Source organism: Colias philodice, chromosome 7 (genome assembly GCF_061535455.1).
Source record: "Colias philodice isolate Cphi_HAF_F1 chromosome 7, ilColPhil1 Martin Lab GWU primary, whole genome shotgun sequence".
NCBI classification, from domain to species: Eukaryota; Metazoa; Arthropoda; class Insecta; order Lepidoptera; family Pieridae; genus Colias; species Colias philodice.
Window position 1 is genome coordinate 7,680,949 of NC_143092.1, and position 16,974 is coordinate 7,697,922.

The 16,974-nt window shown below is 32.8% G+C and overlaps 2 protein-coding genes and 2 long non-coding RNA genes across 5 annotated transcripts; all 4 read right to left on the reverse strand.

Moving 5' to 3' along the window:
- Positions 1-2,393: 2,393 nt before the first annotated feature.
- Positions 2,394-4,106, reverse strand: LOC149487201 (uncharacterized). Of its 2 annotated transcripts, none has more exons than XR_016315885.1 (5): positions 3,650-4,106; positions 3,123-3,357; positions 2,924-2,995; positions 2,726-2,805; positions 2,394-2,621 (listed from the first exon to the last, which is right to left on the reverse strand). It is a non-coding gene; the product is annotated as an uncharacterized LOC149487201 (long non-coding RNA). The 2 variants fall into 2 exon arrangements; XR_016315886.1 differs by lacking the exon at positions 3,650-4,106 and adding an exon at positions 3,446-3,628.
- Positions 4,107-5,242: 1,136 nt separating this feature from the next.
- LOC149487202 (uncharacterized) lies at positions 5,243-6,587 on the reverse strand. The gene is made up of 2 exons (XR_016315887.1): positions 5,775-6,587; positions 5,243-5,524 (listed from the first exon to the last, which is right to left on the reverse strand). It is a non-coding gene; the product is annotated as an uncharacterized LOC149487202 (long non-coding RNA).
- Positions 6,588-7,040: 453 nt separating this feature from the next.
- Positions 7,041-7,937, reverse strand: LOC149487203 (uncharacterized). Its single transcript, XM_089697363.1, has one exon. The coding sequence runs from the start codon at positions 7,935-7,937 to the stop codon at positions 7,041-7,043; it is 897 nt and encodes a 298-aa protein (XP_089553489.1).
- A 2,380-nt stretch (positions 7,938-10,317) lies between these two features.
- On the reverse strand, positions 10,318-15,686 carry LOC149487204 (uncharacterized). The gene is made up of 10 exons (XM_089697470.1): positions 15,388-15,686; positions 15,078-15,271; positions 14,572-14,633; positions 14,184-14,370; positions 13,342-13,637; positions 12,380-12,966; positions 11,689-11,802; positions 11,238-11,386; positions 10,810-10,904; positions 10,318-10,519 (listed from the first exon to the last, which is right to left on the reverse strand). Exons 1-10 carry the CDS (start codon positions 15,490-15,492, stop codon positions 10,380-10,382), a joined length of 1,929 nt encoding a protein of 642 aa, XP_089553596.1. The 5' UTR covers positions 15,493-15,686; the 3' UTR covers positions 10,318-10,379.
- Between the last annotated feature and the right edge of the window lie 1,288 nt (positions 15,687-16,974).

Genomic DNA, 16,974 nt, shown 5'->3' on the forward strand with positions numbered 1-16,974 from the left:
TGCAACTTAAAAATATGGTTTGCAAGAAATAACCGCTAATAAATCATTTTGTCAGAATACACAGATTTTGTTAGCAATAATTAAAATCAGGTTGCAATTATTCGTGTTCTGTAAACACATCTGTAATTATTTGGTAATTATTAATAATCATGACAATGGTCAGCAAACCCACAGAGCAAACACGGAGCAAACCCAATGCCATTTCTTAAATTTTTAGTCTATGACAATTAATGACACAAAATGGCGCCCGCCAAAAATTTACCTCGAGGCTCGAACCAAGTTTCAAAAATAATTTTAGTTAATTACCGATGAAAAGTTATTTCTTTGCACTTTGCCGCATTACTTGAATTTTTTTTTTTTTTTTTTTTCTGTTATGGCAAGAAGATATAACTATTTGCCAGTGTCAAGTATGTATGTAATAAAAAGGTAAGGAAACTGATCGCGGTAAGTAATATGGTGAGGAGATTAGGATTTGGATTTTAAGTCAGAGGAGACCAGTGCAAACTTAGCACCCCATCAATGGAATTTTGGGTCGAAAATGACCTTGATCGTTAGGTCCCCGTTAGGTCCTTTAAGGTCCCACAATTTTTTCGTTAGGTCCCCTTTAGTTTTTTTTTAAATAATTTTTTAAATTTTAGGTATAAAAAAAAATGCACTTTAGCACCCCATCCATAGAATTTTGGGTCAAAAATGACCTCAATCGATAGGTCTCCGTTAGGTCCTATAAGGTCCCACAATTTTTTCGTTAGGTCCCCTTTAGTTTTTTTTTAAATAATTTTTTTTTAATTTTAGGTATAAAAAAGTTACACTTTAGCACCCCATCCATAGCAAAATTGGCAAATTTTATCAAAATCGTATTCTTTACCGTTAGGTCCGTATGGGCTCATCATTGAAATTGTTGAATTATTTATTTTATTAAAATTATAAAATAATAAAAACCTGCGCATGCGCCTTAGAGCATTAAGGCATGCGCACATCATACATAAACAGCGCGAAATTTAAAATGGTATCGTTTCATTTATTAAATAAATCTATTGTTCTGAGAGTGCTTATTTATTAAAAACCTACTTTTCAACCTAGAATTAAAATAACCTGGTATTAGTGTCAATCTATGGTGTCAATATATTTTTTGTAGCGGCCACAGGGCCACACTACGGTCGAGGTATAGATTCGGAAAGAATAACATGCAACAAATCATTAATTTGATTCGGGATGACCTTCGCGTGGACACTCGAGGGGGCGGTATTCCAGTGGAACTGCAAGTGATGGCAGTTATTCGATATTGGGGCCGGCATGAGGTAGATGTGACTTGTGCTCTAGTTTTGGATATATACAATAGAAAAGCCTGTATAACGATCTATTACATTACAGATCCAAGAAGATTGTGCTGACATTCACAGAATGAGTCAACAGACACTTTCCCGTTTGTCCCGAAATGTTGCTATTGCGTTAGCTTCTAAAAGTTCGCGTTATATTAATATGCCGTCGAACTCAACCGAGGAAGCCAAAGCAATTAGGAAATTTGAGGCCATAATATGCGGGATGAAGCGTATCATTGGTGCAATAGATTGCACTCATATTAAGATACGCAAAGTGAGTGGAGAGGCTGGACAGTACTATGTTAATAGGAAGGGACATTACTCCATTAACACTCAAGTATGAACATTGTACAATAACATTTTAGTTTGATCATAGTGTATTTAAAGTAATAAATTTTCATTGTTATGTGTGCTATTATGTGTTTCTAATTTATAATAATATTGATGACAATAATTACAGGTAGTATGTGACTCTGACCTTAAAATCTGCGATATTGTGTGTCACTGGAGAGGAAGTACACATGATTCCCGCATATATAGAGAAAGCTCAATAAAGCGGAGGTTTGAGGAGAATGAATTTCATGGGAAGCTGATTGGAGATAGCGGGTATCCTTGTACTTCGCATCTTCTAACACCAATATTAAGACCAAGGACACAGGTAGAAGAAAGGTACAACCTGAGTCACATACGAACGAGGAATACTGTAGAGCGTTGCTTTGGGGTGTGGAAGCAAAGATTCCGCATACTCAACGAAACAATGCGAGGGTCTCTGCAAGTGATCAAGACCACTATTGTTGCTTGTGCAGTTTTGCACAATTTAGCAATACTCTTTAATGAGTCTATTTTAAATCAAGGTATTTGTGCAAACTAATATGTAAACAAAGTATATTTAATAATGCCAATACATAAAAAATAAGCATATTTTAATTCTTTATTTTGTATTTTTCTAGATCCTTCAGGCCTTGAAAATCAATTATTAATCGATCCAACTATCCCTGATAATATAGAAGATGAAGACGAAAATATAAACAGGGCCATTTATATTGAAACTTATTTTAATCAATAAAAACCATATTTTATTATTTTTCAAAATTTATTTTTTTTAAATATTCCTCCTCTAATGCAAGTATTTGGAGCTTCTTCTCGTGAAGCTCCCTCTCTTGTTCTATTCTTAATAGGTGAAGCTCCCTCTCTTGCTCTATTCTTAATAGATGCAACTCTTGTTGTTGCTTCATTAATTCCTCCCTGCTTTTTTTTGCAAGGAGGAATAATTGATGCTCGTAATTGGAATTTGATTTCCCACTGTAAAAATAACATAAACATTAAACATTATTTCACATAAATCACAGCTGAACAATAAGCACAGGAAATTTCATGAAATTCTATTTTCAACATTACATACTTACGTTTTTTTTGGTTTAGCTTTGAAAATATGATGTGTAGGATTTATACGTGGCAATTCAGTGGAGAAATTTGGCAATTCAGGCTAAAAATAAAAAAATAATAATTATTTTAAAATAATATAAATTTTATTTATAATACTGATATTTTTGTATAACATAACTGATAAAAATATTATACAAATTATTATATAATATGATTACCTATGCATGTGCAGTGCTTTCATCATTTTCATTCAATTTCAATGTATCATCAGCAGACTCCTTAGTAACTTCCTATAAATATATAAAATATAATTACTCAATCTCACAATAAAAAACTATATATGCATAGCGCTATTATCCCTTAATGGATATTCCAAATTAAGGAATAATAGCAGTAGAAAATGTAAAAAATATAAACCTGTTGGCCATGTGTTGCATCGCTATCGAAAGGATTGTTATCAACCACAAACTCATTAGGAAGAGCTGCTATAAGCTCTTGATCTTCAGGCGGAGGACTTGGTGGCGGAGGTCCCCCGCCTGTCATGTTTCTTGCCGTTCTAAATTTGTGTTCCGAAGCCTTAGCTTTCTTCAAATTCCTCCACTGATTTTGTATTTGGCTTAAGTCCCTTTTATGGAGTGAAATGATATTATAACTGAAATATAAATACAATAATAATGTTATTACACTGTAACAATTTATTAAATACAAGAAACTGTTAGAATAAGTAAAACTAAAATAACCAAGACAAAACATCTTCCCATGCAAGTTTTTTTGCTGTATTTGTATTAGTCGACGTATCCTTATTCTCTAATATAATATGTGCTCGCTCGAGCACTAATTATTTTCGAAGCACTTTCTAAAGAGCAATATATATTTATTAATAAGCATTAAAACATGTAAGGAAATAAGTACATTCTATTAGATTTCTTGTGTACATTACGTACCTTATCCTCCTCACTCCAATTCGTCGAACGAGAACGTTTATTGATCATTGAACTCATTTTAAATTAAAACTGAATTTGAATTTATCAAAAATCTCAAATCTGTACAAATGTTTGAAATTTGAAAGTTATCAATATCCTGTCAGTTAAACGTCATACAAAATAAAGTCTACCATTCATATTTGTCAAAAAGTACATTTTTAGTCAAGTTTTACGTGAATAGCGGGTTTTATTTCGATAATGTTACTAGAAAAAAATACATATATTGACGTAACTTAGTTGAGAGACTGCTGAGATAGGTTTATAAGTACCTAAGATTATTTTAATCATTGTTTAAGGAGTTGAGAGTTATTTAACTGAGAGGTGTTTATGCAACAGATCAGTCAGTTTTTATAAGTAAGGCTGGTAATTTTTTACGACATCACATTAGAAACCTCAAAAATAGCAGTACTTCTCCACTATTTAATGGATGTTATTATACATATAAACCTTCCTCTTGAATCACTCTATCTATTAAAAGAAACTGCATCAAAATCCGTTGCGTAGTTTCAAAGATTTAAGCGTACAAAGGGACATAGGGACAGAGAAAGCGACTTTGTTTTATACTATGTATAATATAATAATGATAGTGATAGCACAGTATTACAATATTATTTCCTACAGTAAGGAAACGCCTTTGATGTCGCGCGATGCCGCCGCCAGCGTAGGTACTTACGCTGCCACACGAAAATACGCTAGGGTTGCAACAAATGGGAAATAAAACAATTGTGATTATTAATATTATGATGAAATCATTTATTCATATGTACATTCAAAATAATTGCGATTATTAAATCTGATGTAATCATTTGTTCATAAATATATAATTACAGATATTGCACTGCTAAATATTATTTACGTGGACACTTTATTTTTGGATGTTCTTAATTGTATATTATACCATTTAAGAAGTAATGCATTCGCATTGGGATGTACAATCTGATTAGAAAATAATGAGGACAACATATACATAGCTTTGATTTTAATTCAACAGATACAATTATTAATACAATCTTTCTGAAATATTGTTTCCTTCTGGGATTTCAATGTAGATTTACATCCGTAAACGGAACAGTTTTTGCGCGCCATAATAGAATATGTAAGTACCTATGTATAATAAAATTATTACACAAAAAATACGACTGCGTCGTCCTTTCGCGATAGTTAATGCAAACTCAGCGTGATTGCATTAAGCGGCCCGCGTCGCCCGACCCCCCGCCAGTTCCCCTCCGTTTCTCTGCACAAGTACATTCGTCGCCATACTGTAGGAAATATGGTGATACTGTGGTGATAGTCCGGCTAACGAAAGATAAGACTGGAAAAGGCGGCAAATTCAAAAAATCATCATATTAAGGTAACCTAATGGTAACTTAGGTTATAGTTGGAAATAAAGTTTTGATACTTTAATTTATTATTACGAGCTTTGTTTTTTTGAGAGATTAACAACCTCTACAAACTCTTCATCTATATAATATTATATATATGTAATCTGGTACAGTTATCTGATACAGATAAAAAAAAGAACAGCTAGTGAAAGTAATAAAAAACATAATAAAATACAATTAAATTTTGTTTAATCAATATAATCATATTAAATCTAAAAGCCGCGTTCAGCCGCGAATAAAGAATAAGAATCACTATCATTATCTCTGACATCATTAACTCTTCCATTTCTGCAGTTATTCCATCTTGTTTTTTTTGTACTGCTCTTCAACATGAATAACATGGTTCGGTCATAGAAGAAATCTCGTTGAGATACTGATTTTGTGTCTTTAAACATTTTGAACGGACAGATCGTTCAATTTTATATTGTTGCTTTAATAGTTTATAACTGGATTACTGGTATCATCCATGCAAAATAATAATAATAATATTAAACAAATCATATAATGTGCAATGCAATCAAGATGAAAAGTATCAAAATATCAAGTCACACTGTGTGTTTTTCCTTGAAAACTACATCTCTTTCAAATTGTTTCTTTTTAAATTTATTAATCATAGTTTAAAGTTTTCGTCATGTTTTCAACTCAGTTTTCAATTATTAGAAATCACTAAAATCCTAAGCTAAAATCGCAGAAAATAAAATCACTTTGACAAGCTTTGACACATCAACAACTCAGGTTTTAATGACAGTTAACTGTTAAGTGTTGCCAAATAAATTTTCGAAATAAAAAGCCAGTCTCATCTTTCGAACCAGACGTGACTAGTATAGATTTATTTATTGATTTAATAAATGAAACGATACCAATTTAAATTTCGCGCTGTTTATGTATGATGTGCGCATGTCTTAATGCTCTAAGGCGCATGCGCAGGTTTCAATTATTTTATAACTAGTGCCCCGGCTTCGCCCGTGGTACATATTTAGTATCCTATATCCTTCTCCTGGCTCTAAACTACCTCCCTGCCAATTTTCAGCTAAATCGGTTCAGCCGTTCTTGAGTTATAAGTGGAGTAACTAACACGACTTTCTTATAAATATATAGATTTTAATAAAATAAATAATTTAACAATTTCAATGATGGACCTATACGGACCTAACGGTAAAGAATACGATTTTGATAAAATTCGCCAATTTTGATATGGATGAGGTGCTAAAGTGTAATTTTTTTATACCCAAAATTAAAAAAAAAATATTTAAAAAAAAACTAAAGGGGACCTAACGAAAAAATTGTGGGACCTTATAGGACCTAACGAAGACCTATAGATTAAGGTCATTTTTGACCCAAAATTCTATGGATGGGGTGCTAAAGTGTAATTTTTTTATACCTAAAATTTAAAAAATTATTTAAAAAAAAACTAAAGGGGACCTAACGAAAAAATTGGTGGACCTTAAAGGACCTAACGGGGACCTAACGATCAAGGTCATTTTCGACCCAAAATTCCATAGATGGGGTGCTAAGTTTGCACTGGTTCAGAGGAGTTAGGAAATATTTATATTATATAATTAGATTAGGTACTAACTTATTTATTTATTTACATATATTATATACATACGTTTAATGTTATTACTTACTAGATACAAATATATATTATTATAGCTATAAATTATTACATACTAATATACGAAGTTTAACATACGAACTCCAACAACGTATTTAGATATTCCAAGAATAATGATTATGCAAGAAAGTGTATTTTTTATATTGCAATAAATTTTTACTCTGTGCATCACAGACAATCACAGATCACGTAAACAGTGACAGTGACAGCCACAGGTGCACAGGTGACAGCCAGGAGCCCAGAAATGCGAAATAACTTCGAATTATTGAATTTTGATTTTTGTGTTTTGATAAATCCATACAATATACCCATGTTTCATAAAATTAAATCTGTTTTTAATCTAGCAATGACACTTCTACACTGGATTATATTTTAATCTATTACTATTACCGAAATTTTTAAGAACACTATTTAACTGAGCAACGTTGGTCGGTTTTAATATGTTATTTTGATGTAAAGCTTCTATTAAGGTCGATAATAAATCTAGAATGACATTATTCGTAGGCTGATCACAACTTGGCTGTATTGCGCAACCATTATCAGGAGCTGGGATCTGATATTCCTTAATGAGAGCCTCATGAGAAGCTTTATCATATCCCACACTTGATTTAGGTGGAGATCGTGGTTTAAGGGCCACTGTCTTTTTATATGATGACCTCATAGTGTCAGCATGTAATACATTTGCTTGATTTGATGCGAGATGTACAGTTGGGGTTGACTGTAATATGTCTGCAAAAGATTTCGAAATTTGTGGATGAAATTTACTTGCTTCAGCGTATGATATATTCTGCTGAGCCATTGAAATTTTAATGTTCCTTTGTCTATTAAATTCAGGACAGTCTTTATTTGTAGCATAGTGAGAGCCAGAACATACAATACACTGAGCACAATCTTCCTCAACTGTACATGTCTCACCAGAATGATCTAGACCACATTTGTAACAACGAGGTTTTGATCTACATATGTTTTTTGTATGGCCATATCGGCAACAGTTGAAACATTGAATTGTTGGGAAAATATACAAGTCAACTGGTAAAGCATTGTAACACATAAATATTTTTTGAGGTAGAACTTGACCATCAAATGTTAATATAACAGATTGCGATGGCTTCCAAATATTTGAACCATCAATGTTTACTTTATAATTTATACGCCTAATTTTAATAATTTTCCCACAGCCAGAAGGTACAGTTATATTATCTATAACTTCTTCTGGAGACCAGTCACTAGGAACACCCCTAACTAAACCCATTCTTGTTATATGAAATGTTGGGATTTTAGCTTTAAGTTTATATGTTATAAGATTACTATTATTTAAAAATGCATTAGCATCATAGAAGGTTGAAAACGCAACAGAACATCTATTTCTCCCTATTCTCTTAACACTGCCAGGAACAATGTTTTGAATTTTATTTTTCTTTAAAAAATTCCCAAAAGTTATTGGATGCAATGTGGAGCCATCTCCCACAAAACCTTCAATTCTCTGTACATGGACGATATATGGATATGCATCTGTTTGAATATAATTGGCACGGAAAATATCTGTAGGAGTAGGTGGAATCGAGTTTGATGATTCTGCTACATTATTTAATATAGAGGAAGAAGCATCATTAGCAATGTTTATTTCATTATCAATCATATTCTTTTTACGTCGCCGTTTTCTACTTAATTCAGGATCTATTAGCAAACTATCATTGTTAGTTTCTAAAGTGATATAACTTGCCACAAGAGGACCTGACCGTAAATCTGACTCCTCTGCAAAAGGATCGGGAGGGTCATTCATATTCCCGCCCGAAACTTCTACGAGGATTATTACATACTTACCAAAAATATAAAAGAAAACTTACCAATATATACACAAAACTATATGAATTTACAAATATATACAATAAATACAAGTAATATTTACAAAATAAACACCTCTGACTACGAAAAAAATAATTAAAATTAAATAAGCTTTAGAAACACTCCCTCCAACTTCGAAGTTTCCCGCGCTTTTTTTTTTCAATTACTTGAATTATTAGTGCAATATCGTAACATATTTGATGAGTTTCATGGTTTTTTGCTTTAAAACAAACAAGACATGAACGCGACCATCGCGCTTAAGCGACTGCGTGCAGTGTGGCCGGTTGACCTATGTTGAGCCGTGAGCGGAACATAAGTGATGTAGACGGTGTCTTAGATTATAAAATAAAATACAGATGGAGCATGTCAATCATTCATCGTCCTTGTCAAAGAAAATACGAAATCAAAAACGAATACGTTCCTCCGCTAGTGCTATAGCGATTCTAGTGTCATGCAATACGTCAAAAGGGGTTTGATATTTTAGTAAAAAAATGCTGTCTTGTGATATTAAAACGCTGTAAAACTTGTTCCCGAAAACAAACAAAAAGATAAAACATCGTTTTACAGATTTTCTGTAGATTATTTGGCTTATTTAATTTTGTATACAAATAATAATTTTACAAATACGAAGGAATTCAAAACTTCAACGTATGCTGCCAGTATTTTGAAAATGAATTTGCCATTTTTAGGGGTAAAATGGTTAAAACTTAAAAGATATTCGGGGTAGTGCTGTTGGATTTTTCGATCGTGAATGTGATTATTTGTATAGTGCAATAAAAGTTCATGGTCATTATTAGATTATTTTAAAAAGCATTACACATTTTTTTGTTACTTTTATAAAAAGCGTCGTTTTCGCTTGCGATTTAATTCATGTGAACACATGATGGATATGATGAAAATAAAATGTCCCGCATTCTCGACTAAAAACTACCGCTATTCGCATTCATATGTTTTGAAAAATAAAAACTTTTTTTAATGTAATTTATTTAATAAATTTAATGTAATTTATTTAATAAATTTAATGTAATTTATTTAATAAAAATTGAATAAAATTATTTTGTCCATGTATAACTTTAGTAGATACTAGATAGGTGATAAAATAATTTTTACAATATTATAAAATAATATCAAAAACCCGAATTTATATTAAAATAAAAATTAAAACATGACTGCTAATAATTTATGTAGCCTACGTCACTACCACCACAGCTACCTTCATAATTCAGATGATTGCAATGACCAATGACACCTCACAAGTCACAACTCAAAATCGATCCAACAGTTTATACTGCAGGGCGTGTCAAAGAAATATTATACATACATACCTACACTCGAAAAACATAACCCTCTTTCTTCCGTAGTCGGGCAAAAATTTGGGAAATTTTTCATTATCTGGTAACATAACACGCACACAGAAGCACCGTGTACGTACAGTGCAACGGCGAAATGACAGCACACATAGCTTTATGGAAATGACGATAAATTATTCGGTTTAGTTCGGCAACGCTCCATCTGTCTTTTATTTTGTAATCTAAGGACGGTGTCTTCTCCATACGTAGTAATAGTATCTCAATGTTGCAGACTGATTTATAAATATTTGCTTTAACACAAGTTGCTGTCCAACTATCAATTATTTTAGCTTACCAACTACATATATCTGCACACAAATATACCAATACTTTGCTTACCGTTTAAATAACACCCATAGACCCAAAGACTTCTTAGTTCTGTTAAATAATGAAATTATAATATTTAAGGACTAAGGTACAATAAAGTAAACCAATGCATGATCAATAATCATTTATTTTCTTAGTTTTCTAATATCACAATAAAAAAATCTGAGTAATAGTCAGTTTTCCACCGGGACGTCGGGAAATGCCAGCTTTTCTTGTATCTGCAGACATTCTACTGATCTCATTTGATGTACATTTAAATTGTACGAAGTTGTAAATTTTTTACCGCAAAACTTACACGCGAAAGGCTTCTCCCCTGAAACAAATATAGGTAAAATATAGGCTTATACAAAACTAAACAAAGTCTAAGAAAATATGTAGTAGTAAGTATTCTGATATAATAAAAATAAAAGAAAGCTCATGGGCAATGTTGGCCCAACAAGTGATCGTCGATGTTTGCCGCCATTATGAATAAACATCTACAATGACGGCCGATCATAGACATACCCACTATCGTGATTGCCTCTACTCTCCCAACGCTGCCCAGTGTAAAGAGGGCCCATCAAGTTATATATTTTAATATTCACATATAAAAATACAACAAACCTGTATGAAGTTTCATATGTTTATTGAGCAAGGAATGTATTGCAAAATCTTTAACACAATATTTACATTTGAAGGGCTTTTCTCCTGTGTGAGTTCTGTAACAATATAAACTGGTTATTTAGCTCATAAAAAAGCCTGTGTCTCAAAGTTAATACATATTTGTACCAAATTTCAAGTAAATGCTATTTTAACGTGAAACTAACATCCTTATAAACTTTTACATCAATTTATAATCATAGGAAGGGTCAACGAAATAAATTAGTATATTTGTTTATCTTGTGTGGAAATTACTCATTATATTGATACATATTTATTTTACCACATTTTCATATATAAAAATTATCCACCTTTTCCCCTCAATAAATTGTCTTTTTAAATAACTTTATTTGTATTTTGGTTTGTTTATTATGCTTATTATTACCATTTACCTCATATGTACAGTAAGGTCACCCCTCCTGTAGAAGCCGGCGCCGCACTCTTCGCACTTGCATAGATAATTGCCGCTATGTCTCCGCAAATGCATTACATAATTGGAATTTGTTGAACAACACGCTCCGCAAATTGAACATATGAATTTCTGAAAATAATATATTCAAGATATTATGAGTAATAATAAAATTAAAATGAAATCAAACGCCACTTGTTCTATTTAACTTATCTACAGATAAGTTTTACTTACAAGTAAAAGCGAATAATTATAAAAATATTAAATAGGCTATGAGTAATATTATTATTCATCATATTTTTGGAAAATACAAAAAGCGGGATTAATGTTCGAATGTATAGGTATCTCAGTATGTTTCCTTGACAGAAAAAAAAAGTTGAGATTAAATGGTCATATATAATATTGAATATAACCAATCTGAATAATATACATGCCTTTTCTACTGGTTTCTTAGATACAACTCCAGTGTGTGTTGATTGATGCATTCTAAGCCGTCCTTCCGTACTGAATGTTAATGAACATATATTGCAACGATACAAATCAGGATTCTGTAAAATATAAATAATTTTTACATTTATATCTTTTTGGCTATTATTAACTAACCGAAAAGATTATTCTCAAATAGTATCTGTTATTCACCTAACAATAATATCAATCTTTAGCCTACTATTTTACCACATTATAAATAAATAAAATAAAATATCAATCTTAGAAGTTAAATATTTCTTAATTGTTCATTGGACCGCCTCCTCGGTACAGTGGTTGACGCGTGAGCGTAGAACCGAGGGGTCCTGGGTTCGATTCCCGGTGGAGACGAAAAAAAAAATGTCTCGGTCTGGCAGGACACAGAAGGCTGATTACCTACTTGTCCCTAAAGAAAAATCGATCAGTGAAACAGATGTATGAATAATGCATCTGCCCCCTACCCCACTATGGGGACACGGGACTTCACTTTTTAATTGTTCATACTAATAATAGGTGAAACAACTTAGTGTAAAGTACTCAGCAGTTATTGCTTGTTATTAAGACTTATAAATTATAAGGTCTTGTAAGTATTTTACAATTAATGAAATTAAATTAAATAATCCATACAACACTTTAGGATATAACAATCAAATTACTCACCATGTGTAACGCAATGTGTTTTATGAAGAACTCTTTTTTTGAAAAAAATGTTTTCCCACAGTAATCACAGATCATGATTTCCTTCTTAAACTGAGACTTTACGAGGACTTTTAACTTATGCGTTTTACTCATATGTAACTGAAGACCTCTAACGGTTTTAAATTTCAAATCACACATTTTACAATACTTTTCATCTATAGAACACTTATTTTCTATAGGCGATAATGGTTTTTTAAAAACTACATTTGATTCTTGTATATCTTCAGCTTCTCTATTTACACTTATTTCTATTTGATTAGATAGAATTTGATTTTCAGTTGATTCTTGATTTGATTTGACACTTTCTATAATATTATCTTGTACTAAATTAATATCTTCTGGAGTTTCTTGGCTTGATATTTCAATTTCTTGATTATAATCATTTGTAAAATCTTTAAATGTTATAAATTCATCCAAAACATTGATTGTGCCTTCCACTTCTTCAAATTTCTCTATATTATGTCCTGATTTGTGAACATCCTCAAGTTTTTCACCAAACAGTATATTGTTTATAGTAGGTGTTGGTGGTGCCCATGCATTTGGTATCACTAAAATATGTTAATTTGTTTGAAAATCGTGATTATTTTTACAAAAATATATTATTCAAATTATTTTTAAAATTAAATTATTAAAATATATTATATTTTTATGTTTATGGACAATTATTTTAAATAACAGCTTCTGACTAAGTGTTATTTTGTTTAAATATGGTGTTATTTCCACATAACATTAACAAATATACCCTTTTTTGCCATATATCTCCGGACTATTACTTTAACCCATTGACCACCGAGCGGCCCGATCGGGCCGAGACACAATAGATTTTCTATTGTGTCTGTGATCCGAGGACTGACGGATTAATTAATAAAAATATTTTATAGTGTTGTATACTTCAAGTAAATATAAATCTACTTACTACTTACTTGGAGGAGTAGCCAATATAGCATCCAATGAAAAATTATCTGTCCCGTCATTTTTCAAAGCATTTTTCAAATTTTTATCAATAACACACCTATTTTGTACATTGTTTACAAAATTCACATCATCTTCTCTATTTTTGTCATTTTCTATGTTAAATTCATTTTGTTCTGTGCAAATGGCGTCAGGGGAAGTTGATTTTCCTTTGGAATAAGTTTGTTCATTATCTTCATGATTTGTTTGCTGTGACGTGTAGCAATGATCGTTTATAATTGACCGAGGGGTTGAAAGTGGACTGAAGCTGCGAACAAAGATATATATATAGGACAAGGCATATAAGACACAAGATCCCAGTTGATTTTATAAAATCATCCTTTTTCTTATTATAAATTTAAAAGTAACACTCACAACACACCATCTGCCTCTTATCTAAGATTTCACAGTGTAACTGTGGAACCAATTCTGGTGAGTTTTGAAACACAGATAGATTTAGACATGGAAAAAGAATATTTTGCATTAGGAAATGAAATAGTTAGCCTTTCACACACTACAACTAAGCTAGCTAATATAAACATTATAAAATAAGTAAACATCAAAATGAAATGACCGCCTCCTTGGTACAGTGGTTGACGCGTGAGCGTAGAACCGAGGGGTCCTGGGTTTGATTCCCGGTGGAGACGAAGAAAAAAAAATGTCTCGGTCTGGCAGGACACAGAAGGCTGATCACCTACTTGTCCCTAAAGAAAATCGATCAGTGAAACAGATGTATGAATAATGCATCTGCCCCTTACCCCACTAGGGGACACGGGACTTCACTTTTTAATATGAAATAATATTCTGTTCTCACCTAAAATCCAATCTAAATTCCGTATCTACCGAAACATCATCCTGCAGCCAATGCGAGTCTAGTGAATTATCAGATATATCGGCTTCTTCCTTTATAACCTCACTTATGATACGAGCCTCATTGTCTGGAATCTCATCGCCTTGGAGAATATCCTTCAAGAAATTACGAATGCTTGTTGATGTTGATACTGAAAGGCAATTTAAAGTTTTTTCATATAATATTTTGTATTTATGTGGTGTGGTGTGGTGTGGTGTGGTGTGGCGTGGCGTGGCGTGGCGTGGCGTGGCGTGGCGTGGCGTGGCGTGGCGTGGCGTGGCGAGGCGTGGCGTGGTGTGGTGTGGTTAAAATCTGTCTTCGCAGAAGTAATTACTATGTATGATATAATTACCATTGTCATCATCTTTGTTTTTATTAAAGTTTTGTGTTTCATACTGATCATTTATTGGGTACCTGACAACAGAGTAAAATAATAATTATGATTATCTTACAATTAAAAAATTTAAATCAATGAAATTATATATTACATAATTTTATCCTAATCAGTTTGAGCACAAACATAATATGCAATCTTCTAAAGTAGGCAAACAACATTAATAGACTAGTCTTTTAATGTTGTTAGAAAATTATTATTTATATTATTAATAATTTTCGATGGAATCTCCTCTTTCTGTCATGAAGATATTTCAAGATTTTCCATAGGAGAATCTTTCTTTCCAATACCATAGAAAATTATTAATAATATAATCATTTTCTCCTCTCTCCTCTAATGCATTATTCAACTCATACTTGTCTGAAGTTTTGCTCCTTGGCTTTTATCACAAGCTTTTTAGAAAGCTGGAATTGTACCTACCTTGTGGTTAGATATTAAAATAAGAAATGTAATTTTATATTTACCTGAGTTTGGAAGAATCGTCATTAACTTTAAGGAATGTACTGAAATCAACACTGTCACCACTTTCTTTCAAATACAAAAAGTTTTTCAACTTCTTATCAGAAGTTCTACATGATTTCTTAAAATTACATGATATTTTCATACTAGAATAGCATGTTTTACAGAGCTGAAATGTGAAAGCATCATTTCTCTTCACCTGGAAATGTTCGTAAAAGATAATCAATAGTATTACATTATTTCTATAATAGAATTTTAATTAATCTTTAATAATAGGTTTAGGAAAATTAAAAATGTTAACAAAATAGTTGATACCTGGATGCCGGTTGAATAAACAAAGAGTCTCCTGTTCCTTTCAGAATATGTGTTAAACTCCGAATCATTGTATTTAAGTAAACAGCCCCTGCAAATGCCTTCCATACTGTTAAAACTGAAATATTTTTTATGGTTTATTGGTAAATCTATTTTGTTGTAAATTGTATGTATGTATTTCTATACTGTAAAGTTGTAAACTCACATGTAAAGTTGTAAACTGTAAAATAACAATTTCAATTTATTCAGTCTCAAATCTCAATGTCAATTGTCAAACTCGAATATTCCCACCACAGCCACAGTATTACCACCTCAGAGGAATAAGTGTATTAGATATAAGCTTCTTGGATTTAAACAATACTGGCAGCCACAGAGCAAGCTGGCAAGTGGCAGGCTGCCACTTGCGCGCCGCGGCGCGTAAAATAATGCTGCCACTTTTTACGCGCCGCGGCCGACCACCTTTGATCTAAGGCCGCGTTTCCATCTGCAAGAAAACTTCTGCAAGAAATGTCCGACAGTCTGTCTGACAGCAAATTGCAAGTCTACTTGCAGGTGGAAACGCGGAATTAGAGCGTATACGCACTATGCGGGTAGCCGTCCGGCTGACCACAAGCACAATTATGTACGTAATATTCATTTCTATGCGCACTGCGATGCGGCTACCGCAGACCGCACAGTGCGCATAGAAATGAATATTCCGTACATAATTGTGCTTGCGGTCAGCCGGACGGCTACCCGCAATGCGGCTACCCGCATAGTGCGTATACGCTCTTAGACTTGCAAGCTGCTGTCAGACAGACTGAATTTCTTGCGGAAGTTTTCTTGCAGATGGACAGGCGGCGACAGGCGGCCAGCCGACTGCGCCATGTCTACGGGACTTCTTTCATGGCAAATCGAGATTCAATATAGAGCACAGAGTTGCAAACTGTGCAATGTATCGTGTTAATAATAATAATTAATACGTTATTGCTGGACGTTGTCGGTTGTGGGCTTAGAGTATAGATAGTATCTATAGAGTGCGAACAACCAAGTGGGAACAGTAGGCACAGGTGGGAACAACACGACGTTCCCGCCGCGCGCGCTCGTAGTCGTGGTTGAGAAGTGGTTGAGTGCTGACGAAGTGCGTTGCTCTGGATTTTTATTCATATCTAGGAGTAAACATGGTGAAATGTGCAGTTATATCTTGCAAAAACGATACTAGAAAATACACAAAATTGAAATCCAGTATCACATTTCATCAGTAAGTCGATTGTTATACTTATTTTTATGAAAATAAATCTAGCATCGCGGGGGTGAAGGGGAGGTGGAAGGTGGACACGCGCAGGCTCGCTCGCGCGCCTCACTGCCGCCACGTGATCTTAGTGATGTGACCTGACCAACGCTGTACTCGATATAAAGTTTACTAGAAGAACTATATTTTAACAAATTATTTATTTAACTTTAAAATTAAAACTCTTTTAAAAATGTATTATAAATAAATTTGTGGTGTGTTTTGTATGTTAGACTTTCTAATATTATGAATGCAAATGTATTATAGTGTAAATATAAAGTATGTAATGTTACGATATATTTTCTGAAATATCGCTAAAT

Coding starts and splice junctions, on each gene's coding strand:
- LOC149487204 (XM_089697470.1), bottom strand. CDS start 15,492: ATGGAAGGCATTTGCAGGGGCTGTTTACTTAAATACAATGATTCGGAG. Junction 11,803..12,379: donor AACACATTGCGTTACACATG/GTGAGTAATTTG, acceptor TATATTTTACAG/AATCCTGATTTGTATCGTTG. Junction 11,387..11,688: donor CTAAGAAACCAGTAGAAAAG/GCATGTATATTA, acceptor TATTATTTTCAG/AAATTCATATGTTCAATTTG.
- LOC149487203 (XM_089697363.1), bottom strand. CDS start 7,937: ATGGGTTTAGTTAGGGGTGTTCCTAGTGACTGGTCTCCAGAAGAAGTT.